The 20,649-nt window shown below is 37.2% G+C and overlaps 1 protein-coding gene across 1 annotated transcript in view; it reads left to right on the top strand.

Moving 5' to 3' along the window:
- The window catches only part of DNAJC13 (DnaJ heat shock protein family (Hsp40) member C13), a 162,160-nt gene that overhangs the window by 97,675 nt on the left and 43,836 nt on the right, over window positions 1–20,649 (top strand). Inside the window, exons 27-36 of the mRNA XM_005906542.3 lie at window positions 940–1,044; window positions 3,186–3,388; window positions 4,461–4,545; window positions 7,388–7,542; window positions 8,214–8,259; window positions 10,141–10,295; window positions 11,801–12,002; window positions 14,976–15,091; window positions 16,431–16,509; window positions 18,423–18,558. Coding sequence (XP_005906604.2) covers window positions 940–1,044; window positions 3,186–3,388; window positions 4,461–4,545; window positions 7,388–7,542; window positions 8,214–8,259; window positions 10,141–10,295; window positions 11,801–12,002; window positions 14,976–15,091; window positions 16,431–16,509; window positions 18,423–18,558 — 1,282 coding nt within the window. The remainder of the gene's footprint in view (window positions 1–939; window positions 1,045–3,185; window positions 3,389–4,460; window positions 4,546–7,387; window positions 7,543–8,213; window positions 8,260–10,140; window positions 10,296–11,800; window positions 12,003–14,975; window positions 15,092–16,430; window positions 16,510–18,422; window positions 18,559–20,649) is intronic.

The following is a 20,649-nucleotide window of genomic DNA, read 5'->3' as shown; positions in this document are numbered from 1 at the left end:
AAAAAGCTGAATATCTTCCTGTGTAACTATTTGACCTCAGGTGTTTATTGAAATTTTCAGTTGTTGTAAATTTTTCCCTCAAAAGAACTTTAATATTTTAAGCATTGTATTTTTGGTTAGTGGCCTGTGTTTGATTATATAGCTATTTGCAGTATTTGCTGCTAAAATTTTAGTGTCTGATAATTTATTACTGGGCTTCCTTGGTGGCTCAGATGGGTGAGAAGCTTCCTGCAAAGCAGGAGACCTAGGTTTGATCCCTGGATCAGGAAGATCCTCTGGAGAAGGGAATTGCTACCCACTTCAGTATTCTTGTCTGGAGAATTCCAAGGACAGAGAAGCCTAGTGGGCTACAGTCCATGGGTTCGAAAACTGTCAGACACTACGGAGCGACTAACACTTACTAATCAGGCATATAGATGTCTTTGAATTTAGCTTAGATTGCCAAGTGAATCGGAGAAGGCAATGGCACTCCACTCCAGTACTCTTGCCTGGAAAATCCCATGGACAGAGGAGCCTGGCAGGCTGCAGTCCATGGGGTCGCTAGGAGTTGGACATGACTGAGCGACTTCACTTTTCACTTTCATGCACTGGAGAAGGAAATGGCAACCCACTCCAGTGTTCTTGCCTGGAGAATCCCAAGGACGGGGGAGCCTGGTGGGCTGCCATCTATGGGATCGCACAGAGTCGGACACGACTGAAGTGACTTAGCTTAGCTAGCCAAGTGAATTTAGGAAACTGTTTACTTCATATGCATAATAACAAGTAGCATTTTAGTACTGTTAGGTGTCTAATTCTCAACTGTTAAAATCAGGTAATTTAAATTTTAGGTGGATTTCTAAAGACATATAAACTCAAGAAATTAGTGCTGTTTAACTTTTTATGATATCTGTCCCCTTAGACTTCTGCCTTGAAAAATAACTAAATCCTTTTAAAACTTAGAGCAATGTGATTGAAGCTGCTCCAGATATGAAGAGAGAGAGTGAAAAGGAATGGTACTTTGGCAATGCAGACAAAGAAAGGAGTGGGCCATATGGATTTCATGAGGTATGTGTTTCAGAGAAACTTTTCATGGAAGTCTTAGCCTTTTTGATGTCCTCCTGTTTAGCACATATAGAGATGTTTAGTATTTTAAATCTGCGATTTAATTTGCTATCATCAGTTCCAAGGACTTCATTTCAATTTGAAAGACTCACATATCTAGACACACACACACACACAGCCATGTCTTTAATTCTTAGTTTTAAAAGCTGTTGGGACTTCCATAGTGGTTCAGTGATTAGGATTCCACGCTTCCACTGTAGGGGGCCCAGGTTTGATCCTTGGTGTGGGAACTTAAGTTCCCCTGTGCTATGGCATGAGCAATGAATCAATAAATAAAACTGTTTCAAGAGGAATGCATCCTCAGAATGCAATTAAACACTTTAAAAGCCGTTGTCATGGCATCCCTAATAATTATTAGGGAAATAGAAACAAAACTCAATGAGATACCACCTCACATCAGTCAGAATGACCATCATTAAAAACTCTACAAATAACAGATGCTGGAGAGGGTGTGGAGAAAAGGGAACCCCTCCTACACTGTTGATGGGACTGTAAACTGGTCCAGCCACTGTAGAAAACAGTATGGAGGTTCCTCAAAAAACTAAAAATAGAGTTGCCATATGATCTAGCAGTCTCAGTCCTGGGCATATGTCCAAACAAAACTGTAATTCAAAAGGTACATGCACCTGTATGTACATAGCATCACTATTCACAGTAACCAAGACGTGCAAATAACCTAAATGTCTGTTGACAGATGGGTGGATAAAGAACAACACATGCAACACATGGTACCTAAATACAGTGGAATACTACTCAACCACAACAGAGAATGAAATAATGCCATCTGTAGGAACATGGGTGCAACCAGAGATTATCACACTAAGTGAAGTACGTCAGAAAGAGATACTGTATATCACTTATATGTGGAATCTCAAATACGACACAAATGAACTTATACATGAAACCTAAACAGACTCAGAGACTTGTGGTTGCCAAGGAGGGAAAAAAGTCGGGGAGGGATGGATTGGGAGTTTGGAGTTAGCAGATGCAAGCTAGTATATATATAATAGAATGAATAAACAGCAAGGTCTTACTGTATAGCACAGGGAACTATGTTCAAGATCCTGTGACGAACCATAATGGAAAAGTATATGTGTGCAATAGAATGTACTTTGCTGTATAGCAGAAATTAACATTTTAAATCAAGTATACCTCATTATTAAGGTATTATTATTAAGAAAATAAAAATTATAAAGTTTTGAGGTAGTGCTCAGATTTTTCATGACTTTTATATAACAATAGCTATCTTAATAATTATGTTAAACAGTAATGCTTCTTTATGGTATGAACAGGTAGGTTTTAATATGCAGTCTTAAAGTCATTGAAAATTGCATATCCAGTTCAATAGCAACTTCCATCTGAACATCTGGTGATGTTTGGTCCTTCCGTCTCTGTCTTTTTTTGTTTCTTGCTGCTGCACCGCGTCTTTGTTTCTATGGCAGGCTTTCTCTCATTGCGGCAAGTGCAGGCCACTCTCTAGTTGTGGTGCATGGGCTTCTCAGTGTAGTGGCTTCTCTTGTGGAGCATGGGCTCTCGGGTGCGTGGGCTCCAGTAATTGCAGTACGTGGGCTCAATAGTTGTGATATGCAGGCTTTTAGTGCACGTGGGCTTCAGTAGTTTTGGCACATGGACTTAGTTACCCTGTGGCTTGTAACTTTCCTGGACTAGGGATCGAACCCATGTTCCCTGGATTGGCAGGAGGATTCTTTACCACTGGGCCACCTGCCCTGCAGGGAAGTCCTGCCCTCCCAGTCTTGACTTCCAGGCTAAGTTGGCATTTAGTCAAAGATAGTTTTATAGAAGACCAGGCCTTCTGCTTATATGTAATTTGTTTGTTTATACTCTGCCTATGGTTTTTATTATTTCGTATGTTTCTAATGCTCTGCAGTTTAACCAACTAAATGGTTATTTTCTAATATTAAACAAATTTGAGTGCCTGAAGGCCTGCCAACAAAATCTGTTGTTTTCTAATAGTGAATTTGCACATACATTTCATAGCTTTATATTTTCTGTGAAATAGAAAACATTAGCAAACTTCATTTTGTTTGGTCTGCTTGTAATAATGATGCCTTTGATTCATTTAGATGCAAGAATTGTGGACCAAAGGAATGTTAAATGCAAAAACCAGATGCTGGGCTCAAGGCATGGATGGATGGCGACCACTTCAGGCAATACCCCAGCTTAAGTGGTGTCTCTTAGCCAGTGGACAGGCTGTACTAAATGAAACTGACCTTGCCACCCTTATATTGAACATGTTGATCACAATGTGTGGATATTTTCCAAGCAGGTAAAATGTAACTGAATATTTCCATGGTTAACAGGGACTCTAAAACATGTTGTTTTCCTCATTTTTATAGATGTTTTCTAAGGCATTGTATTTTTCTAGTGACTTAGAGCAAAGGTTTTCCATTTGTGACTTTTTGAGGGAATGCTGTTTTGAATTTTGGAGCTTCTTGAAATGATATAATGAAATAATCTGCAAATTTTATTGATAGGGTAGCTAAAAAGCAACTTCGTCTGGGAAGCTTCAAATAATCTTTAAAAATTGAGGTTTACTAGCTGTTCTCTATCAACAGTACAAGTTGTCATATTCATGTGATTGGGGTAGGAACATTTTGAAATAAACACTGTAGTTCATAATAGTGAGTGCCTAGTGCCTGCTCCTGATCTGTCAGGTTAGTCTCTCCTGGTTTAAGAACCTGAGTCTAGGCCCATATCTTGCCGCACTTGACTAGTGAAGGTATCCAGTGATAGTCATAATCGTAACCCTTGCATAGAACTTTTCAATTTTTATCAAACTTGAATATATATCATCTTGTTTTGTTACTATAATAAAGATATTTTGTCATGGAATTTACTGATTAGTTGTTGATCTTATAGTACTTGAGACTTTCATAATTCCAGTTCTCTAAAATATGAATTCAGGTCAAGCTTAAAAACATAGTTAGTATTCAGAAGTAATGTAGCATAAAAATTAAGGCCTTATCTGGAAAATACTGAGTAGTTAAAGTTTAAATTTATGTGAAAAGGTTTGATATGCCCTTTGGGGGTAATATCCACTGACAGTGTTTTGGACAACATCAAGTTTAATCAGTTAAATAGTAAATAAGAACCTCTGGCTGTTTTAGGGTACTGTTTTTCGAGGAAATCTTATGGAAGGAAATGAAATCCTATTAAGCAGTCAAATAGATTTAAACTAAAATACCTAATCATGTTCCCAGCTGTATGAGAGCTTAGTCTTCATTAACAAAAACATAAGGTAACATGCTTCATGCCTAGTAGAATGCCACATTCTCTGAACATACAAATTTTAATAAAGGTATTAAATTAAATATTAACCGTAGAAAATATTTTTCTAGGGATCAAGATAATGCCATCATTCGGCCTTTACCCAGAGTGAAAAGATTATTGTCAGACAATGCTTGCCTTCCCCATATTATTCAGGTAAGTTACTTTTATGTAATAAACTAGGAATAATATTTTCAGAATCGTTTTCCCTTATTTAACTGTATTGTGAGCACCAGTCTTTGTTTTATTGTAGTCTGTTCCATTTTCAAAAAACATGAATTACTGTGGAAGGGTGTACATCCAAGAACCTAGAATTGGGAAGCCTCCAGGCTCCAAAATTTTCTCAAGATGTTTTTTTATTATCTGTTCTTAAAAATCCCAACAACATAATAACAGAAAGGTGACATGCTCAAGTGTATGGTGCATGATGGTGTTTTTAGGGGTACTGTTTTAGGGAAGCATACAGCAGGCCACAGATGTAGACGTGCTGGATTATATCTCAAGACATGGATGCAGCAGTCTTGTCAGCATTTTGAGTCTTCTTAGTTATATGTTTCCATGGATCTCAGCTGATCCAGAGTATTGAGTTGAAATTATACTGGATGTACTAAAGTATCTTTTATTTATTCCTTATTGTTATTCTACTCTGTGGGAAGTAAGCTGCCTAAACTCAAGATGAGCCCCAACTAAGTCAGTTCCTTGAGATTTCAGGTCATTGTTTTCCCTATCTATTGATTATTCTATTGTCAGATCTAATTTTTTATATTAACCACACATTTTGTGACTTTAAAATATGTCAGTAACTTGTGCAGTTTGTATCTTTCAGTTGTACTTTGGTGTGAGAAGGGAGAGGAGAGTTACTCAGTATCATTTTATGTTCACAGATACATAATAGGTGCCTGTGAAAGTCACTGGTAATGAAAAAAAACTTGGAATATGACAGTGACAGGGCCCTATCAACTTTAAAAAAAATCTTCCCCAACTTCTGTTGTTTAAGCTTGCCAGCTTTTCAGTGTTCGTGTACTCTTCTGAAGAGCACTGCAGTTACTTCTTGCAGCTACTACCACCCTAGCCTAGATGTCTCTGTAGCTGCACATGTGACATGGTACAGGAGAAGGGTTTGTTTTCCATCCTGGCCTCTCTCATGTAGATAAAGGACCGTGCCTAAAACATCTGCCTCTGCCAAACATTTTCCAATACTTACAAACTGAGAGAAAAGAAGTAGATGTAAACAAGGTTGAATTTCGGGCCAGGAAGGATTGACTGAAAAACAAATTTTAAGAGATGTGGTCAGCGTACCATGAAGTTTTGAGGGGAAGATATATTTTAATTAACCAAAAGTTCTTGGTAATATCTGAACAAGTATCAATAGAATGATAGAAGAAATTTATTGATAAACCTAGCTGCTTTTAAGCAGTTTGTGCCTCCTGTATTTTTTTATACCGTTAAAATAAAAAAGTTTCTTAGAAGCTGTTTTTGTTTTCACTTAATTTTCTATATTCTGGGAGGCCTTATTCTTGCAAAGCATAGTTAGGAAGCTGTAGTGTTTTTCAGGAACATTATCTATCTACATTGCTCGGTACAGGTTTCTGTACATCATTTGACTATAAGAGCAATAACCAGTTTTACCATCTAATACAGCTTCAGGATTTTTGGAATGGTCTAGGATGTAGCAAATGAATATCCTAAGTTTTATGGTATAGTCACTATTTCAGATATTCTAGGTTGTTGCTTGTTAATTGCCATATTTTTGTTAGAGTGATGTCTAATCTTAACACCATTAACTCTAGGAAAAATCCTATGTTATTATGTCTCAGTTTTTCTTTTGTAAAATACATCCTAGTACTATTTTACTATGTATAATCTAAATACCTTGTTGAATAGATAAGACACCAAAAACAGAAAAATGTAAATTACTTGAAGACATATGGCTATGCAGTCTCATATACTGAATCTAGAACTTTGACCCCTAGTCTGAGCTAATACTTATTTTCATTATTGTAATTTTTTTACTGGTAGCGTTTGACTCCAAATTGGGGATTCCTCGAAAGTAAGTGTTCATGGCAAATTGAAATGTTACATTTGTTAAGATAAAACTTACTAAATTTATCACATGTTTAGTCATAGCAGTACTTGACACTTTTTTTTTTTAATTAGTCCAGGTGCATTCCAGAGATTCCAGATAGTTCCTTCAGTATTGCTAGCTCAGATTTCTGGAGATGGCATCTCTTGGTACCGTCTGGTAGTAGCAGCCCTACTGGTATTTGGTTACCCTCTTGCCTGGTACCTGCACTTGCACTATTGTTTTTAGTGCTGTTCCCCTGAAAGCTGTGCTCTGCTCAGTTCTTTGAGTTCCCAAATAGTCTTCACAGGATGCTTCATTTCAAATAAACTGACCTGAAACTAACCCAAAGTGTAGCTACTCTTCTTTTTCCTTTTGTCATTAACAGAGAAGTCCATTCAGGAAGAGTCCTGCCCAGAAAACAATTTTCCCTCTAATCAAACAAAACAGCTTCAGGCATGGTTGGGCTTTTAATGAATAAATCTTGATTACTTCTCTATTAATATTTTACTGTCTCTGCATTAAATCTATAAAATATTTTTCAAATCTGCTTAGAAGCTGGTAGACAAACATACTGAGTCAATCTGATTTTTATTTTACTACTTACTGCTTGGCTTCCCTCTTAGCTCAGTTGGTAAATCATCTGCCTGCAATGCAGGAGACCCAGGTTCAAGTCCTGTGTTGGGAAGATCCCCTGGAGAAGGAAATGGCAACCCACTCCAGTATTCTTGCCTGGAGAATCCCATGGACAGAGGAGTCTGGCAGGCTACAGTCCACAGATCTCAAGATCTGGTTTAGCGACTAAACCATCACCACCACTTTCTACTTAGGAGAAACTGTAACTTAAGCACATGAAATGCATAAAACCTAAGATGAATGATGATGTTGCAAGTTTTAATAGCCCAGTAACAAAAACATTTTATTTCTTTTTTTTAGCTACTGTTGACCTTTGACCCTATCCTTGTTGAGAAGGTTGCTATTTTGTTATACCATATTATGCAAGATAACCCACAGTTACCTCGACTTTATCTAAGTGGAGTATTTTTCTTCATCATGATGTATACAGGTTCCAATGTGCTTCCTGTTGCTCGGTAAAATTTATTTGAAATTATTTGAATTGTACATGGACAGATTTATTGAATTTATGTTTTGTGAGCATACCATTGCCTTTATTATATTTTTCATTTTAAGAGGTGTTTATATATCTGAAAATTTGAAAATTAGAAGATTGGGGAAAAGTTTTTCAGAATCACACCATTTTACCACATCTAACATAAAAATTGTATCATCATCTAGTATTTTAATCATACAGATTTAATGTATTTATATTGTTTTACATTTTGCTTTTTCTTAAAATTGAGTAATGTTTTTATTATATAATTATTATATGACCATCATTAAAAATTTTTTCTAATTCATATAAATCTTGCCTTAAATAAAAATTCAGCAGTTTGAGAATATGGATTTACAAGTTTAAGAGCCTTTTTTTATGGCTTTTATTTATAAAAAAGATCTGGTCTTAGTCAGCAGGGTCCTACTGTATAGCACAGGGAACTATATTCAATATCCTGTGATAAACTGTAATAGAAAATAATATGAAAAAAGAATATATGTGTATAACTGAGTCATTTCACCATACAGTAGAGACTGGCACAACATAGTAAATCAACTATACTTCAAAAAAAAACCCAGTCTTAGAAAATTAAGGTTATTAAATCTAAATCAGTTCCTGTACCTGATAAGTAGTTTTTTTTCCCCCTAGATTTTTGAAGTACACACATACCAAACAGGCCTTCAAGTCAGAAGAGGTAAGCCAGATTAATCCTCTGAATATGGGACTTAATACTGGGGAACCTGTCCTGGTACTAACGTTTCCTAAGTTGTATATGTTTATTGGCTTATAAGCACTTGAAGGCAGATATTCTTTTATTCAAATTTTGCTTTCCTTGTGGTACCTTGCACAAAGAAAGTCTAAGCTAATGTTTTCAAATAAATATTGCCTATTAGACTTAATATTTAAATTATAGATATGAGTATAACCTGACATTTGCTATCTATGAGTATAATTTGTTCCCTTTGTGTAAAATTTAATTAGTAGTGGTAGTAAATAATTCATTATATGCCTGAGTCTCATATAGTCAGCTCAGATTCAGTAAGACTTTCACATTCTTTTTGTTCAGATCCCAGTGTGGGAGAAGTGCTAAGTTTTTATTTTGAGGCTACTTACTTTTTCAGGTGCTCTCAAGTATTCTTGCCATTTTACTTGGGGAGGAATAATAGGAATATAAAAAATGAGACTTTATCCAGGTAGCTTTGACAAATGTAACTTTGACCTACATTTTGCAGAAATGTTTACTGCAAATAAATAACTGAATCTTGTTTGAAATTTTGTTAGACTTTTCATGAAACATTGATTTTCAGATTTTATTGAGAGTGGTATAAATCGAAACTGGACCTCTGTTTAAGAGACTAACCAAGGAGTGTTACATTACTTTGACAACAGACACAAGACCAAAACTGCATGTTTTATAGAGAAGCCAGTAAAACCCTAGAAAGTAATCTATCTACAATCTAACAATATTAAAGTGATGCCCATGGAAGTATGGTTTCCATAGCTCTATACAAATAGAAAATGAGAATAACAAGTTTCTTAAAAAGTTGGGTCTAATGTTACCACATTAATGCAACATAAAGCACTTTTGTCATTCTTTTTTTCCCCTTTTCTCTGTGCAGTTATGTATATGTAATCTTTTTCAAATTTTATATTATAAAATCATTTCACCTAACTATTTTGAATAATTACAGCAAAACACTATTTGTTTATAACAGAACTCTAGATGTAGAACCAAATAATAGTATTCTAAAGGACAGAACAGCAGTTCTTCGCCTAAAAGTTTAACAGTGAATTTATGGCTTTTATTAGTAAAAAGCCTGAAAATATTCATCATCTAATTTGTCTGTGCACTAAGTAGTAAAATCATATGTGGGCTTTTTTCACTTCTTTGTCAGATCCTAGAGGAATAAAATGTCCTCAGTTTGCCTAGAAGGAAATAAGAAAAGTATTTATAGTCCTTAGGGGTTCCCCCCCAAGTTAGGTAAAGAAATGAGTTTAAAAATTTACCATGATAAAAGTATGAACATTACCCTGACTCCATTTGGCCAACCAGAGAATATGAAGTTCTTAATACCATTAATTATAATTACTTTTAATAGAAATTCTCCATCTAAGTTTTATCCACACGTCATGAGGATAGGCTTTAAGATCTTGATTTTTCTAGACTTATTTTTGAAAACAGAAGCAAGTGTAGGTTGGGAACTACTGCCAGCAGTGTAACAGAATAATTGATGTAAATCTTTGCTGGGTTTTCCTTTTGTTGGTCACTACCATTACACATGGTCAGAGGCCAAATGCCCTAAATAATGTTGGCAGTACCTGACCCCTGAGGAGAATTAAGGCTGCTGCAGGGCTAGATACAAGTTCCATCTTGGAGCTCATTCCAAGGCAGGTCATACCAGGAACCTTACTATTCTCATTTTGCCATTTTTTTCCATCAAATTTCCAAAGCATAAAAGCAGTATGTTCCAATTAGCTTCTTAAAATGTTCTCTAATCCCAATTCATTTAGTAGAAAACTGGAAGATAACTAAAGTTTTAAAGTGTTTCTAACTATGTTTTGTTTTGTTTTAAAGACAAAAGGACAGGATATTTTTCAGAGAAGTATACTTGGGCACATTCTACCAGAAGCAATGGTTTGTTACTTAGAAAATTACGAGCCTGAAAAGTTTTCTGAGATCTTTCTAGGAGAATTTGATACTCCAGAAGCAATCTGGAGCAGTGAAATGAGGTAAATAACCAGTCGATTGTATTTTATACAGACTCTCAACCTTTTGCCTTCTGATTTGACTTCTGTGAAAAGATTTACTTTTAGTAGTTGCTTAATCTCAAGCTACAGTAGTCATTGGTGCCAAATCAAGTGACTTGTTCACAAGGCCCTCAGCTTTTTTCTTGTTCTAACGTGATGTGACAAAATTACTGTTACCTTAGTAGAGTTTTACATGAGGGTATGGAGCCTATTGCCACTGGACTTTCAGGCAATGAATTAATGTATATGTAAGGGACATATGGGGCTTAAATTAAGACACTTCTTCTGAGTATTTGGAAATAGAACTGTGTCCCATTTAAAAACTATGCCCACAAAAGTAGATCGGACTAGAGATACCTAGAGTCATTTTAATTAATTTCATTTTAATTAAATTGAAATTTAATTTAATTTCAATGTGTGCTAGCCAGCACACATTGACCGTAATCTGGAAGTTGCCAGAGGAATGCCATAGTAAAGTCCATTTTCCACCAAGAAAAAGGAGAGGCCCAGAAGCAGATATCAGTATCCATACAGGCTGTGTCTGGTAAAGACTTGGCAGTTCATGATTCCAGTGTCAAGTTTGCCTCTCTGGACAACCCCTCAGTCTTCCTAGCTGGATGGCAGTTGATTTTCTGAGTCAGTTACCCACTCTTTTTTTGGCTGGCCCACACTCACAGTGCTACCTGCTGGTCATCATTTGGCTTCTCTAATAGTTTGACCTATAGGCTTGACATGTACTAGTCACCAATTTGAATATATTCTGTATGACTGTCATATTTTTCACTGGGAACAAATGTATAGCAATATGAATAAGTTTATTATAATTATTCTGTGTAATATTTTTCTTCTGAGATTGGTTGGTATGAGTCCCTCATCTAAAGGATGTAGCTTTGTGTATCCTGAGCCGATCCGGTTTCTGCTTAGCTGAGGGCCAGATCCTAGGTTGTGCTAATTTAACTAAAATAAAGCCCACAGAGTGAGCTTCTTTGGGGAGAGAGCTGACTTGATTCCATGTCTGTGCCCTCATGCATGCAGATTCCATACCTTTTGACCGTCTAATGACTGAATTTTCAGTAAGAAGGGTTGGTATTCTCAGTCTTTTTCTCTTTGGTCTTCTCTATAGGTAGTACTACAAACAAATTTATATCCATAGAGTGTTTGTACACAATAAATTTAGAACACTCTGAGTAACATTCTTAAGCTCTCATTTTAGGTCAATAACTGAATTACTCTGAAGAAGATCCATGTAATTATCTTGCATGATTTCCTGTCGTAAACTTTTCTTTAAAATACAAAATAAAATAGGGACTTCCCTGTTGTTCCTGTGGTTAAGGCTCCATGCTCCGAATCCAGAGGGCCCAGTTTCAATCCCTGGTCAGGGAACTAGGTCTCACATGTCTCTATTAAGATCTGGTACAACCAAGTAAGTAAATATTTTTTAAAATAAATAATTCCATCATAATGCTTGGAGACTTTTCTAATTGTAGGCGGCTCATGATAGAGAAGATTGCTGCCCATCTTGCTGATTTCACACCTCGTCTTCAGAGTAACACAAGAGCACTTTATCAATATTGTCCCATCCCAGTTATCAACTACCCACAACTAGAAAATGAACTATTTTGTAATATTTATTATCTCAAACAACTTTGTGATACACTCCGGTTTCCAGATTGGCCAATTAAAGACCCGGTAAGTCAGCAGATTAATTTGTGCCTTCTTAAATCATAAAAATAACCTCTAATCGCTTCTGGGTATTTCTTCTTTCTAAGAAGGATAATAGATTTCTTAAATAGTTCTTTTTACTTAAGCACTCTGTAATTTGAGTGTATTTGGGTAAATCCTAAACTGAAAGACAGTTTTTTCAGGGAGCATAAAAGGACTTTACCATCTTGATCTTTTCTGACAAAAACAAACTCAATTTCATACATGTAACAAAATTTGTTGAAGTTTCATCGCTAAGTTGTGTCTGACTCTTTTCAACTCCATGGCGCCTTGCAGCGCACCAGGCTTCCCTCCCTTCACCCTCCTGGAGTTTGCTAAAACTCACATCCACTGAGTTGGTAATGCTATCCAACCATCTCATCCTCTGTTGCCCCCACTTCCTCATGCCCTGAGTTGTTCCCAGCATCAGGTCCTTTTTCATTGCATCAGCTGTTTGCCATCAGGTTATATTGGAGCTTCAGCTTCAGCATCAGTCCTTCCAATGGATATTTAAGGTTGATTTCCTTTAGGATTGACTGGCTTGATCTCCTTGCTCTCCAAAGGGCTCTCAAGAGTCTTCTCCAACACCACAATTCAGAAGCATCAGTTTTTTGGTGCTCAGCCTTCTTCATGGTCCAATTCTCACATTGTACATAACTGTTGGGAAAACCATATTTTTGACTGTCCGGACCTTTGTCAGCTAAGTTATGTCTCTGCTTTTAAATATGCTGTCTAGATGTGTCATAGCTTTCCTTCCAAGGAGCAAGCATCTTTTAATCTCATGCCTGTGGTCACTGTCCACAGTGATTTTGGAGCCCAGGAAAATAAAATCTGTCACTGCTTTTGCTCTTTCCCCTTCTTTTGCCATGAAGTGATGGGTCTGGATGCCATGGTCTTTGTTTTTTGAATGTTGAGTTTCAAGCTAGCTTTTTCACTCTCCCCTTTCACCCTCATCAGAAGGCTCTTTAGTTCCCTCTTTGCTTTCTGCCTTTAGAGTGGTATTATCCGCATATTTGAGGTTGTTGGTACTTCTCCCAGCAGTCTTGATTCTAGCTTGTGCTTCATCCAGCCTGGCATTTTGCATGATGTACACTGCATAGAAGTCAAGTAAGCAGGATGACAGTATACAACCTTGACGTACTCCTTTGCCAATTTTAAACCAGTCTATTGTTTCATGTCCAGTTCTAACTGTTGCTTCTCTACCTGCGTACAGTTTTCTCAGGAGACAAGGTGGTCTGGTAGTCCCATTTCTTACGAATTTTCCACAGTTTCTTGTGATCCACATAGTTAGAGGCTTTAGTGTAGTCAATGAAACAGAAGTAGGTGTGTTTCTGGAACTCCCTTGGTTTCTCCATGATCGAACAAATTCCTCTGCCTTTCCTAAACCCAGTTTGTATATTTGGAAAGTCTAAGTTCACATACTGCCTGAAGCCTCACTTGAAGAATTTTGAGCATAACCTTATTAGCAGGTGAAAGGAGTGCAGTTGTATGGTAGTTTGAACATTCTTTGACATTGCCCTTCTTTGGGATTGGAATGAAAACTGACCTTTTTCCAGTCCTGTGGCCACGCTTAGTTTTCCAAGTTTGCTGACATATTGAATGCAGCACTTTAACAGCATCATCTTTTAGGATTTAAAATAGCTCAGCTGGAATTCCATCTCTTCCACTAGCTTCGTTTATAGTAGTGTTTCCTAAGGCCAACTTGACTTCATGCTCCAGGATGCCTGGCTCTAGGTGAGTGATCACACCATCATACTTATCTCGGTCATTAAGACCTTTTGTTGCATAGTTCTGTGTGTTCTTGCCACCTCTTCTTAATCTTCTCAATCTATTAAGAGATTATATAATTATATAATATACTAAGAGATTATGTAATTATATAATATAATTACATATTATAATAGCTTGGTGGGAGCTTGTCTTTATAAGAGATTGATTAAATTCACAGATGCTGAAGTTAGGCAGTCTGGGGTTGAGTTTGGTGATTAATAGCTCATCGGTCTAGGGTATGATTATCTGGGTGTGTAAGGTTCCGGTTTCTAATCCTGGACAAGCTCTTTGTGGGTCACCTATTTATGGGCTTCTCTGGTGGCTCAGACGGTAAAGCATCTGTCTACAATGCAGGAGACCCTGGTTCGATCCCTGGGTTGGGAAGATCTGCTGGAGAAGGAAATGGCAATCCACCCAGTACTATTGCCTGGAAAATCCCATGGACAGAGGAGCCTGGTAGGCTACAGTCCATGGGGTCGCAAAGAGTCGGACACGACTGAGCGACTTCACTTACTTACTAGGTGACTCAGAGGTAAAGAATCCGCCTGCGGTACAGGAGACATGGGTTTGATCCCTGGGTTGGGAAAATCCTTTAAAGAAGGAAATGGCAATCCACTCCAGTATTCGTGCCTGGGAAATCTCGTGGACAGAGGAACCTGATGGGCTACAATCCATGGGGTTGTAGAAAGTTGGACATGACTTAGCAACTAAACAACAACAACATATTATTGAGCGTATTGCTTGGCTTCTCTAAATCTCAGGTATGATAATAGTGCTGTTACTACTAACAGCAGCTATTCCTGTGGTGGTTGGTAAGATTAACTGAGAGTTCACATAAAAAACATAGCATTAATTCCTGGGACACTCTTATTTTTGCCAGTTCATTACTAATTCCTACATTTTCCATACTTTCTTTAACAATTAAAAGGAGAGGCAAAAATTGGCAGAGAATTAAGATACCACTTTAAAAAAATAATAGCCCCATAACAAATACTTTGCTACTTAACATTTAACAATACTAGAAGGGAATTTTGGTTATTTGTGTTTAGAAAGCTGTTCGTTGTTTAGCCTAAAATGTCAATTTAAGTAAATATAACACAGCAATTTCGTAACTTACAAATTATATTCTAAAATAGTTTTACTTTGCTGCTGCTGCTGCTGCTAAACATAAATTTTAATTCTGTCTTTAAGGTCAAGCTTCTAAAAGATACCCTTGATGCCTGGAAAAAGGAAGTAGAAAAGAAGCCACCTACAATGTCAATAGATGATGCTTATGAACTGCTTAATCTCCCTCAAGGACAGGGACCGTGAGTTATTTTCATTATCATCTTTCCCCTCTTCTTGCAATTTGTCTTATACCTGAGGAAGACATTTGATAGCAGTGTGTCTAGGATAGTAAATGACGTATAGGAAAGAATGCAGATTTATTAATTAATCAGTGAAGTTTTATAGTAGAATACATATGATAGGAAAAAAAAACATTTTAAGTGTAGGCTGAAAGTTAAAATTTTACCGACAAAGGTCCTGATAGTTGAAGCTATGGTTTTTCCAGTAGTCATGTATAGATGTGAGAGTTGGACCATAAAGAAAGCTGAGTGTCAAAAAATTGATGCTTTTGAACTGTGGTGTTGGAGAAGACTCTTGAGAGTCCCTTGGACAGCAAGGAGATCCAACCAGTCCATCCTAGAGGAAATCAGTCCTGAATATTCTTTTGAAGGACTGATGCCAAAGCTGCAATACTTTGGCCACCTGATACGAAGAACTGATTGATTAGAAAAGACCCCGATGTTGGGAAAGATTAAGGCAGGAGGAAAAGGGGACGACAGAGGATGAGATGGTTGGGTGGCATCATGGACTCAATGGGCATGAGTTTGAGCAAGCTCTGAGAGTTGGTGATGGACAGGGAAGCCTGGTGTGCTGCAGTCCATGGGAATGCAAAGAGTCAGACACGACTGAGTGACTGAACTGAACTGAAAGTTAAAATAACTTAGAATTATAGTTTGAAGTGACATTTTGAAAAGTTGGTTTAAAAATAATTCTTAGTTATTTGAACCCCAAATATGGTTTTGTAATTTGAAGTGAATATGGTAACCTTGTATAAGTAATTTTTTGTTTTTTAATGGTAAAGATAATACATAAGAATAATCTTTATCGATGACCCTACATATAGGGCAACAAACTACACAGATGTAAAGAACAGACTTTTGGACTCAGCAGAAGAGGGTGGGATAATTTGAGAGAATAGCATTGAAACATATACATTACCATATGTAAAATAGATAACCAGTGAGAGTTTGATGCGTGAAGCAGGGCATCCAAAGCTGGTGCTCTGTGTAGACCTGGGGAGATAGGGTGAGGAGGAATTGTGAGGGAGTTTCAGGATGGAGGGGACACATGTATACCAATAGCTGATTCATAACAGAAACCATCACAATATTGTAATTATCCTTCAATTAAAATAGATAAATTTAAAAGATATTTTTTAAAAAAGAATAACCTTACTTAGTCTTACTGGTTTAATTAGGTGCCTAATATATGATCATACACAATAAAAGTAAGGTTCTTAAAAATAATCATTTTAGATGATTGTGTAAACATTTTTCTTGCACGTTACTCAATTCATGAAACAGTTTTCCTATTTTGCAGGCATGATGAGAGCAAAATTAGAAAAGCTTACTTCAGACTTGCCCAGAAATATCATCCTGATAAGAATCCAGAAGGGAGGGTATGTACTGCCTTTGGAGTTAGGGCCTTGGGGTTGACTTGCTTTTGTTCTACTGCCATTTCAGGTAGAGAAAAGATATGCACCAGTGTCTGCCTCATAATATATGTCTAGTATATGTTAAATTAACTTCTGATCGACGTGCTGGTTTTTTGCATAAATGGTCATCTCTCATTTTATCAAAAGGATTGCTCTTTGACTAGTGTGTCTGTGCTCACTCATGTCTCACTCTTTGTGATCCCATGGACTATAGCCCACCAGGGTCCTCTGTCCATGGAATTTTACAGACAAGAATAAGTAATACTCTGCTGCTACTGCTACTGCTAAATCACTTCAGTCGTGTCTGACTCTGTGTGACCCCATAGACGGCAGCCCACCAGGCTCCCCCGTCCCTGGGATTCTCCAGGCAAAGACACTGGAGTGGGTTGCCATTTCCTTCTCCAGTGCATGAAAGTGAAAAGTAAAAGTGAAATCGCTCAGTCGTATCCGACTCTTAGCGACCCCATGGACTGCAGCCTACCAGGCTCCTCCGTCCATGGGATTTTCCAGGCAAGAGTACTGGAGTGGGGTGCCATTGCCTTCTCCTAAGTAATACCCTAGCAGGTTGCCATTTCCTTCTCCAGTGGGTCTTCCTGACCTAGGGATCAAACCCACATTTCTTGGCTTCTCCTGCATTGGCAGGCGGGTTCTTTATCAGCTGAGCCACTGGGGAAGCACGACTAGTAACTTAAGGTTTTTCTTCTCTTTCCTTACCCATGTTTGTTTGAAAATTAATGAGCTGTCACATGAGTAATTGAAGACAGCCAAGAGATGGGTGAACTTAATTCATCTGTTGGTGAACCATTGCCACTCAGATTGCTTTGCATAATTTATTTCTTTCTAATAACATCCAACTTCTTATGACTGTTAATGAAAAAACAGAAAATTTGGTTCAGAGTTAAAGTCATCTGCTGCCAGTATTCCCTGATCTTGTCTTTTGCAGCTTCCTACTAAAATGCCAGTGGACACTCATAAAATCACATAAGGACCACTAAAACCAGTGCTCATAGTCTGTTGCTAGAAACTTCAGGTAGTTTCCCCTGATTCAAGCCTAGCGTTTTTTATTAGAGATAGGCAGTATTCCTGAGCAGGAAGATAGCATTGGAAAAAACATCACTTTTATGTACTTAAGGTGGTTTTAATCAAAAAACCTGGGACGTTTTTTGAGAAATTTAAAGCAGTTCAGATTTCTAGGAAAGAAAACAATCAATATAGGAAGAAATTTTGAAATCAGTATTAAATTTCTAGACTTAAACTACCAGATACTAAGTACTCTGTAAAACTACAATAGTAATAACAGTATTCTGCTGGCACAAAGATCAACATATAGATCAGGGAACATTATAAAATAGTAATTAAGAGCATGGATGTAGGAGTCAGACATGAATGTGAGTCTTAGCTCTGTCAGCAATGGGCTTTGTGACCTTAGGCAAGTTATGTAACATCTTCTTAAAAATGAGGTTAATAAGGGTACCTACCTTATATAGTGTTTTGAGAATTATGTGAAATAATGTATGTAAAGCATTTAGCAGGGTGCCTGCCACAGTGCTCAAAAAATAGTACCTCTTATAACTTTTTATAATAATTCAGAAACTGTATCTGGTGTGTATGAATTTAATATAACATAGGGTATAAGCCAGTGAAGAAATAATTTTCAATAAATGGTATTGAGATCATTGAATACCTTTTTTGGGGAAAAAAAAAAGTTGTTTCATCTGAAAAGTATGCCACCTAAATTCCAGTTGGAATGAATTCCGTAATATAAAAAACAGAAAAAATAATAACTAAAGTTACTAGTAAAATACAAACTAGCTGTGTTCTAAGTTGTGATTTTAGATGTTCTGAATTAAAGGTTGATTGTCTTTGGTTACATACAGGATATGTTTGAAAAGGTAAATAAAGCCTATGAATTTTTATGTACCAAATCCGCAAAAATTATGGATGGACCAGATCCAGAGAATATAATTTTAATTCTGAAAACTCAGAGCATTCTCTTCAATCGTCATAAAGAAGGTAAGACATATGTTACGATTTTTCCTCCAGTTCATTCTACCATGTTCCTCGTTTCTGCCTCTTCTTTCTTTTGAGGGGGGAGGTTAATATTTTTTTTATTATTATATTTTTAAATTTATTTTTAATTGGAGCATAATTGCTTTACAATGTTGTGTTGGTTTCTGCTGTACAACACTGTGAATCAGCCATAAGTATACGTATGTCCCCTCCCTCTTGAACCTTCCTCCTACGTATTTCTAATTATGCAGAAGACTCTTGGAATTCCATTTTAAATACAGTAAAAGAGTAGTTTTCTGTAGTTAGACCCAAAATGTTTGTTTCATACCTTCCAATTCTTGCCTATGTTTTTAGTAGTTTACATTCTCAATAAGATTTCATTGTTCCTTCTTAAAGGACATTTCTGTTCTGTGGAGGTACTTGGTTAGTTTTGTCTTTAGCCATTTAATAATAAACATATTAAATGAGATCTAAAATGGACCTGGAAGTTAAGGATCACGTCTTTTGTAAGACTGCACCTATCCATAAACCTCTAAAGGCTGAAAACATCTAGGGTGCCCTGTTTTTTAAAAAGCAACAGAGCTTCCTTGGTGGTCCAGTGGTTAAGAATCCGCCTTCCAATGCAAGGGACACTGGTCCGATCCTTTGTCCGGGAATGTTTCACATGCCTTGGAGCGACTGAGCCTGTGCACCACAGCTGCTGAGCCCATGCTCTAGAGCCTGCAAGCTGCAGCTACTGAAGTCCTTGCACCTAGAACCATGCTTCCGAACAGGAGAAGCCACCACAGTGAGAAGCCGCACACTGCTTTTTGCAACTGGAGAAAGCCCGTGTGCAACAGAGAATACCCACCACAGCCAAAAAATTAAATAAATAAATAAATCTTAAAAAAAATAAAGGCAAGGGGGGACTTTTCAAATGATCATATATATCCCCTCACACTTCATTTTCTGTGGTAGCTCTCAAAATCCTCTGATCTTATGAAACACTTTGAAAATTTTACAAATGAAATCGGTGTGATTTTAGGGTACAGGTTATTGGGAATTTCCAGTGTTTTCAGGGTGATTTGTGGTAGCTAAACAGTAGCAGCCAGAAAGCTCAGAGCACATTGAAAATTTTTTAGACTTTGTTGGGGAAGTTGGATTTAGGTTCAGTATAACAGGTGTGCATTGGCTTGGAACTAAACTTGGCTTACACACTAAATGGGAAACCTATTTGCTCTGTAGGATGATGGGAGAAAAGAGAGAATAATGAGAGATGTGAAATAAATAGGAGTGTTGCTTAATTTAAGATAAGTAGGATTCCAGTTTTGGAGACGGCAATGGCAACCCACTCCAGTACTCTTGCCTGGACAATCCATGGAAGGAGGAGCCTGATAGGCTGCAGTCCATGGGGTCACTGAGAGTTGGACACAACTGAGTGACTTCACTTTTGCTTTTCACTTGCATGCATTGGAGAAGGAAATGGCAACCCATTCCAGTGTTCTTGCCTGGAGAATCCCAGGGATGGGGGAGCCTGGTGGGCTGCCGTCTCTGGGGTCGCACAGAGTCAGACACGACTGAAGCGACCTAGCAGCAGCAGCAGTAGGATTCCAGTTTATTGGAGGGGACATCATGGGGATTGAGCAGCTTGGACATTAGAGCAGTGATTAAATTGATTCAGTTTTGCATATAAACTCAACAGAAAGCATTTGTAAAACATTTAGTTACATGACATCACTAATGAGAATGAATCTAAAGAAGTCTTTTTCAAACCATTGGTTTGTTTTTTGGCTGATAACTATTTTAGCCACCATAGTGCAGCTGTAGCTCATTTTATGTATTATCAAGATGAGAATTTTTTTTCACGCAGTCTTCTACTTTTCACAAATGGAGTTTATACTCAGTAAGTTCTGGGGTAGGGGGTCCTCTGATAAAACTTAACATTAATTCATTCACTCTTTTTCTTATGTATGTATGTGTTAGGACTACCAGGACCAGTTCCAAGGGGCTTTTTTTTTTTTAAGCTATCTTAAAAATGCATTAATTTAAAGTAGATTATTGGTCATCTCAAAAGGTAAAAGTTATAAAGATCACATGGACCGTACAGAAAGTAGA

Source organism: Bos mutus, chromosome 1 (genome assembly GCF_027580195.1).
Source record: "Bos mutus isolate GX-2022 chromosome 1, NWIPB_WYAK_1.1, whole genome shotgun sequence".
Lineage (NCBI taxonomy): Eukaryota > Metazoa > Chordata > Mammalia > Artiodactyla > Bovidae > Bos > Bos mutus.
The sequence above is the reverse complement of the archived record's forward strand: the minus strand, read 5'-3'. Positions and strand labels throughout refer to the sequence as shown.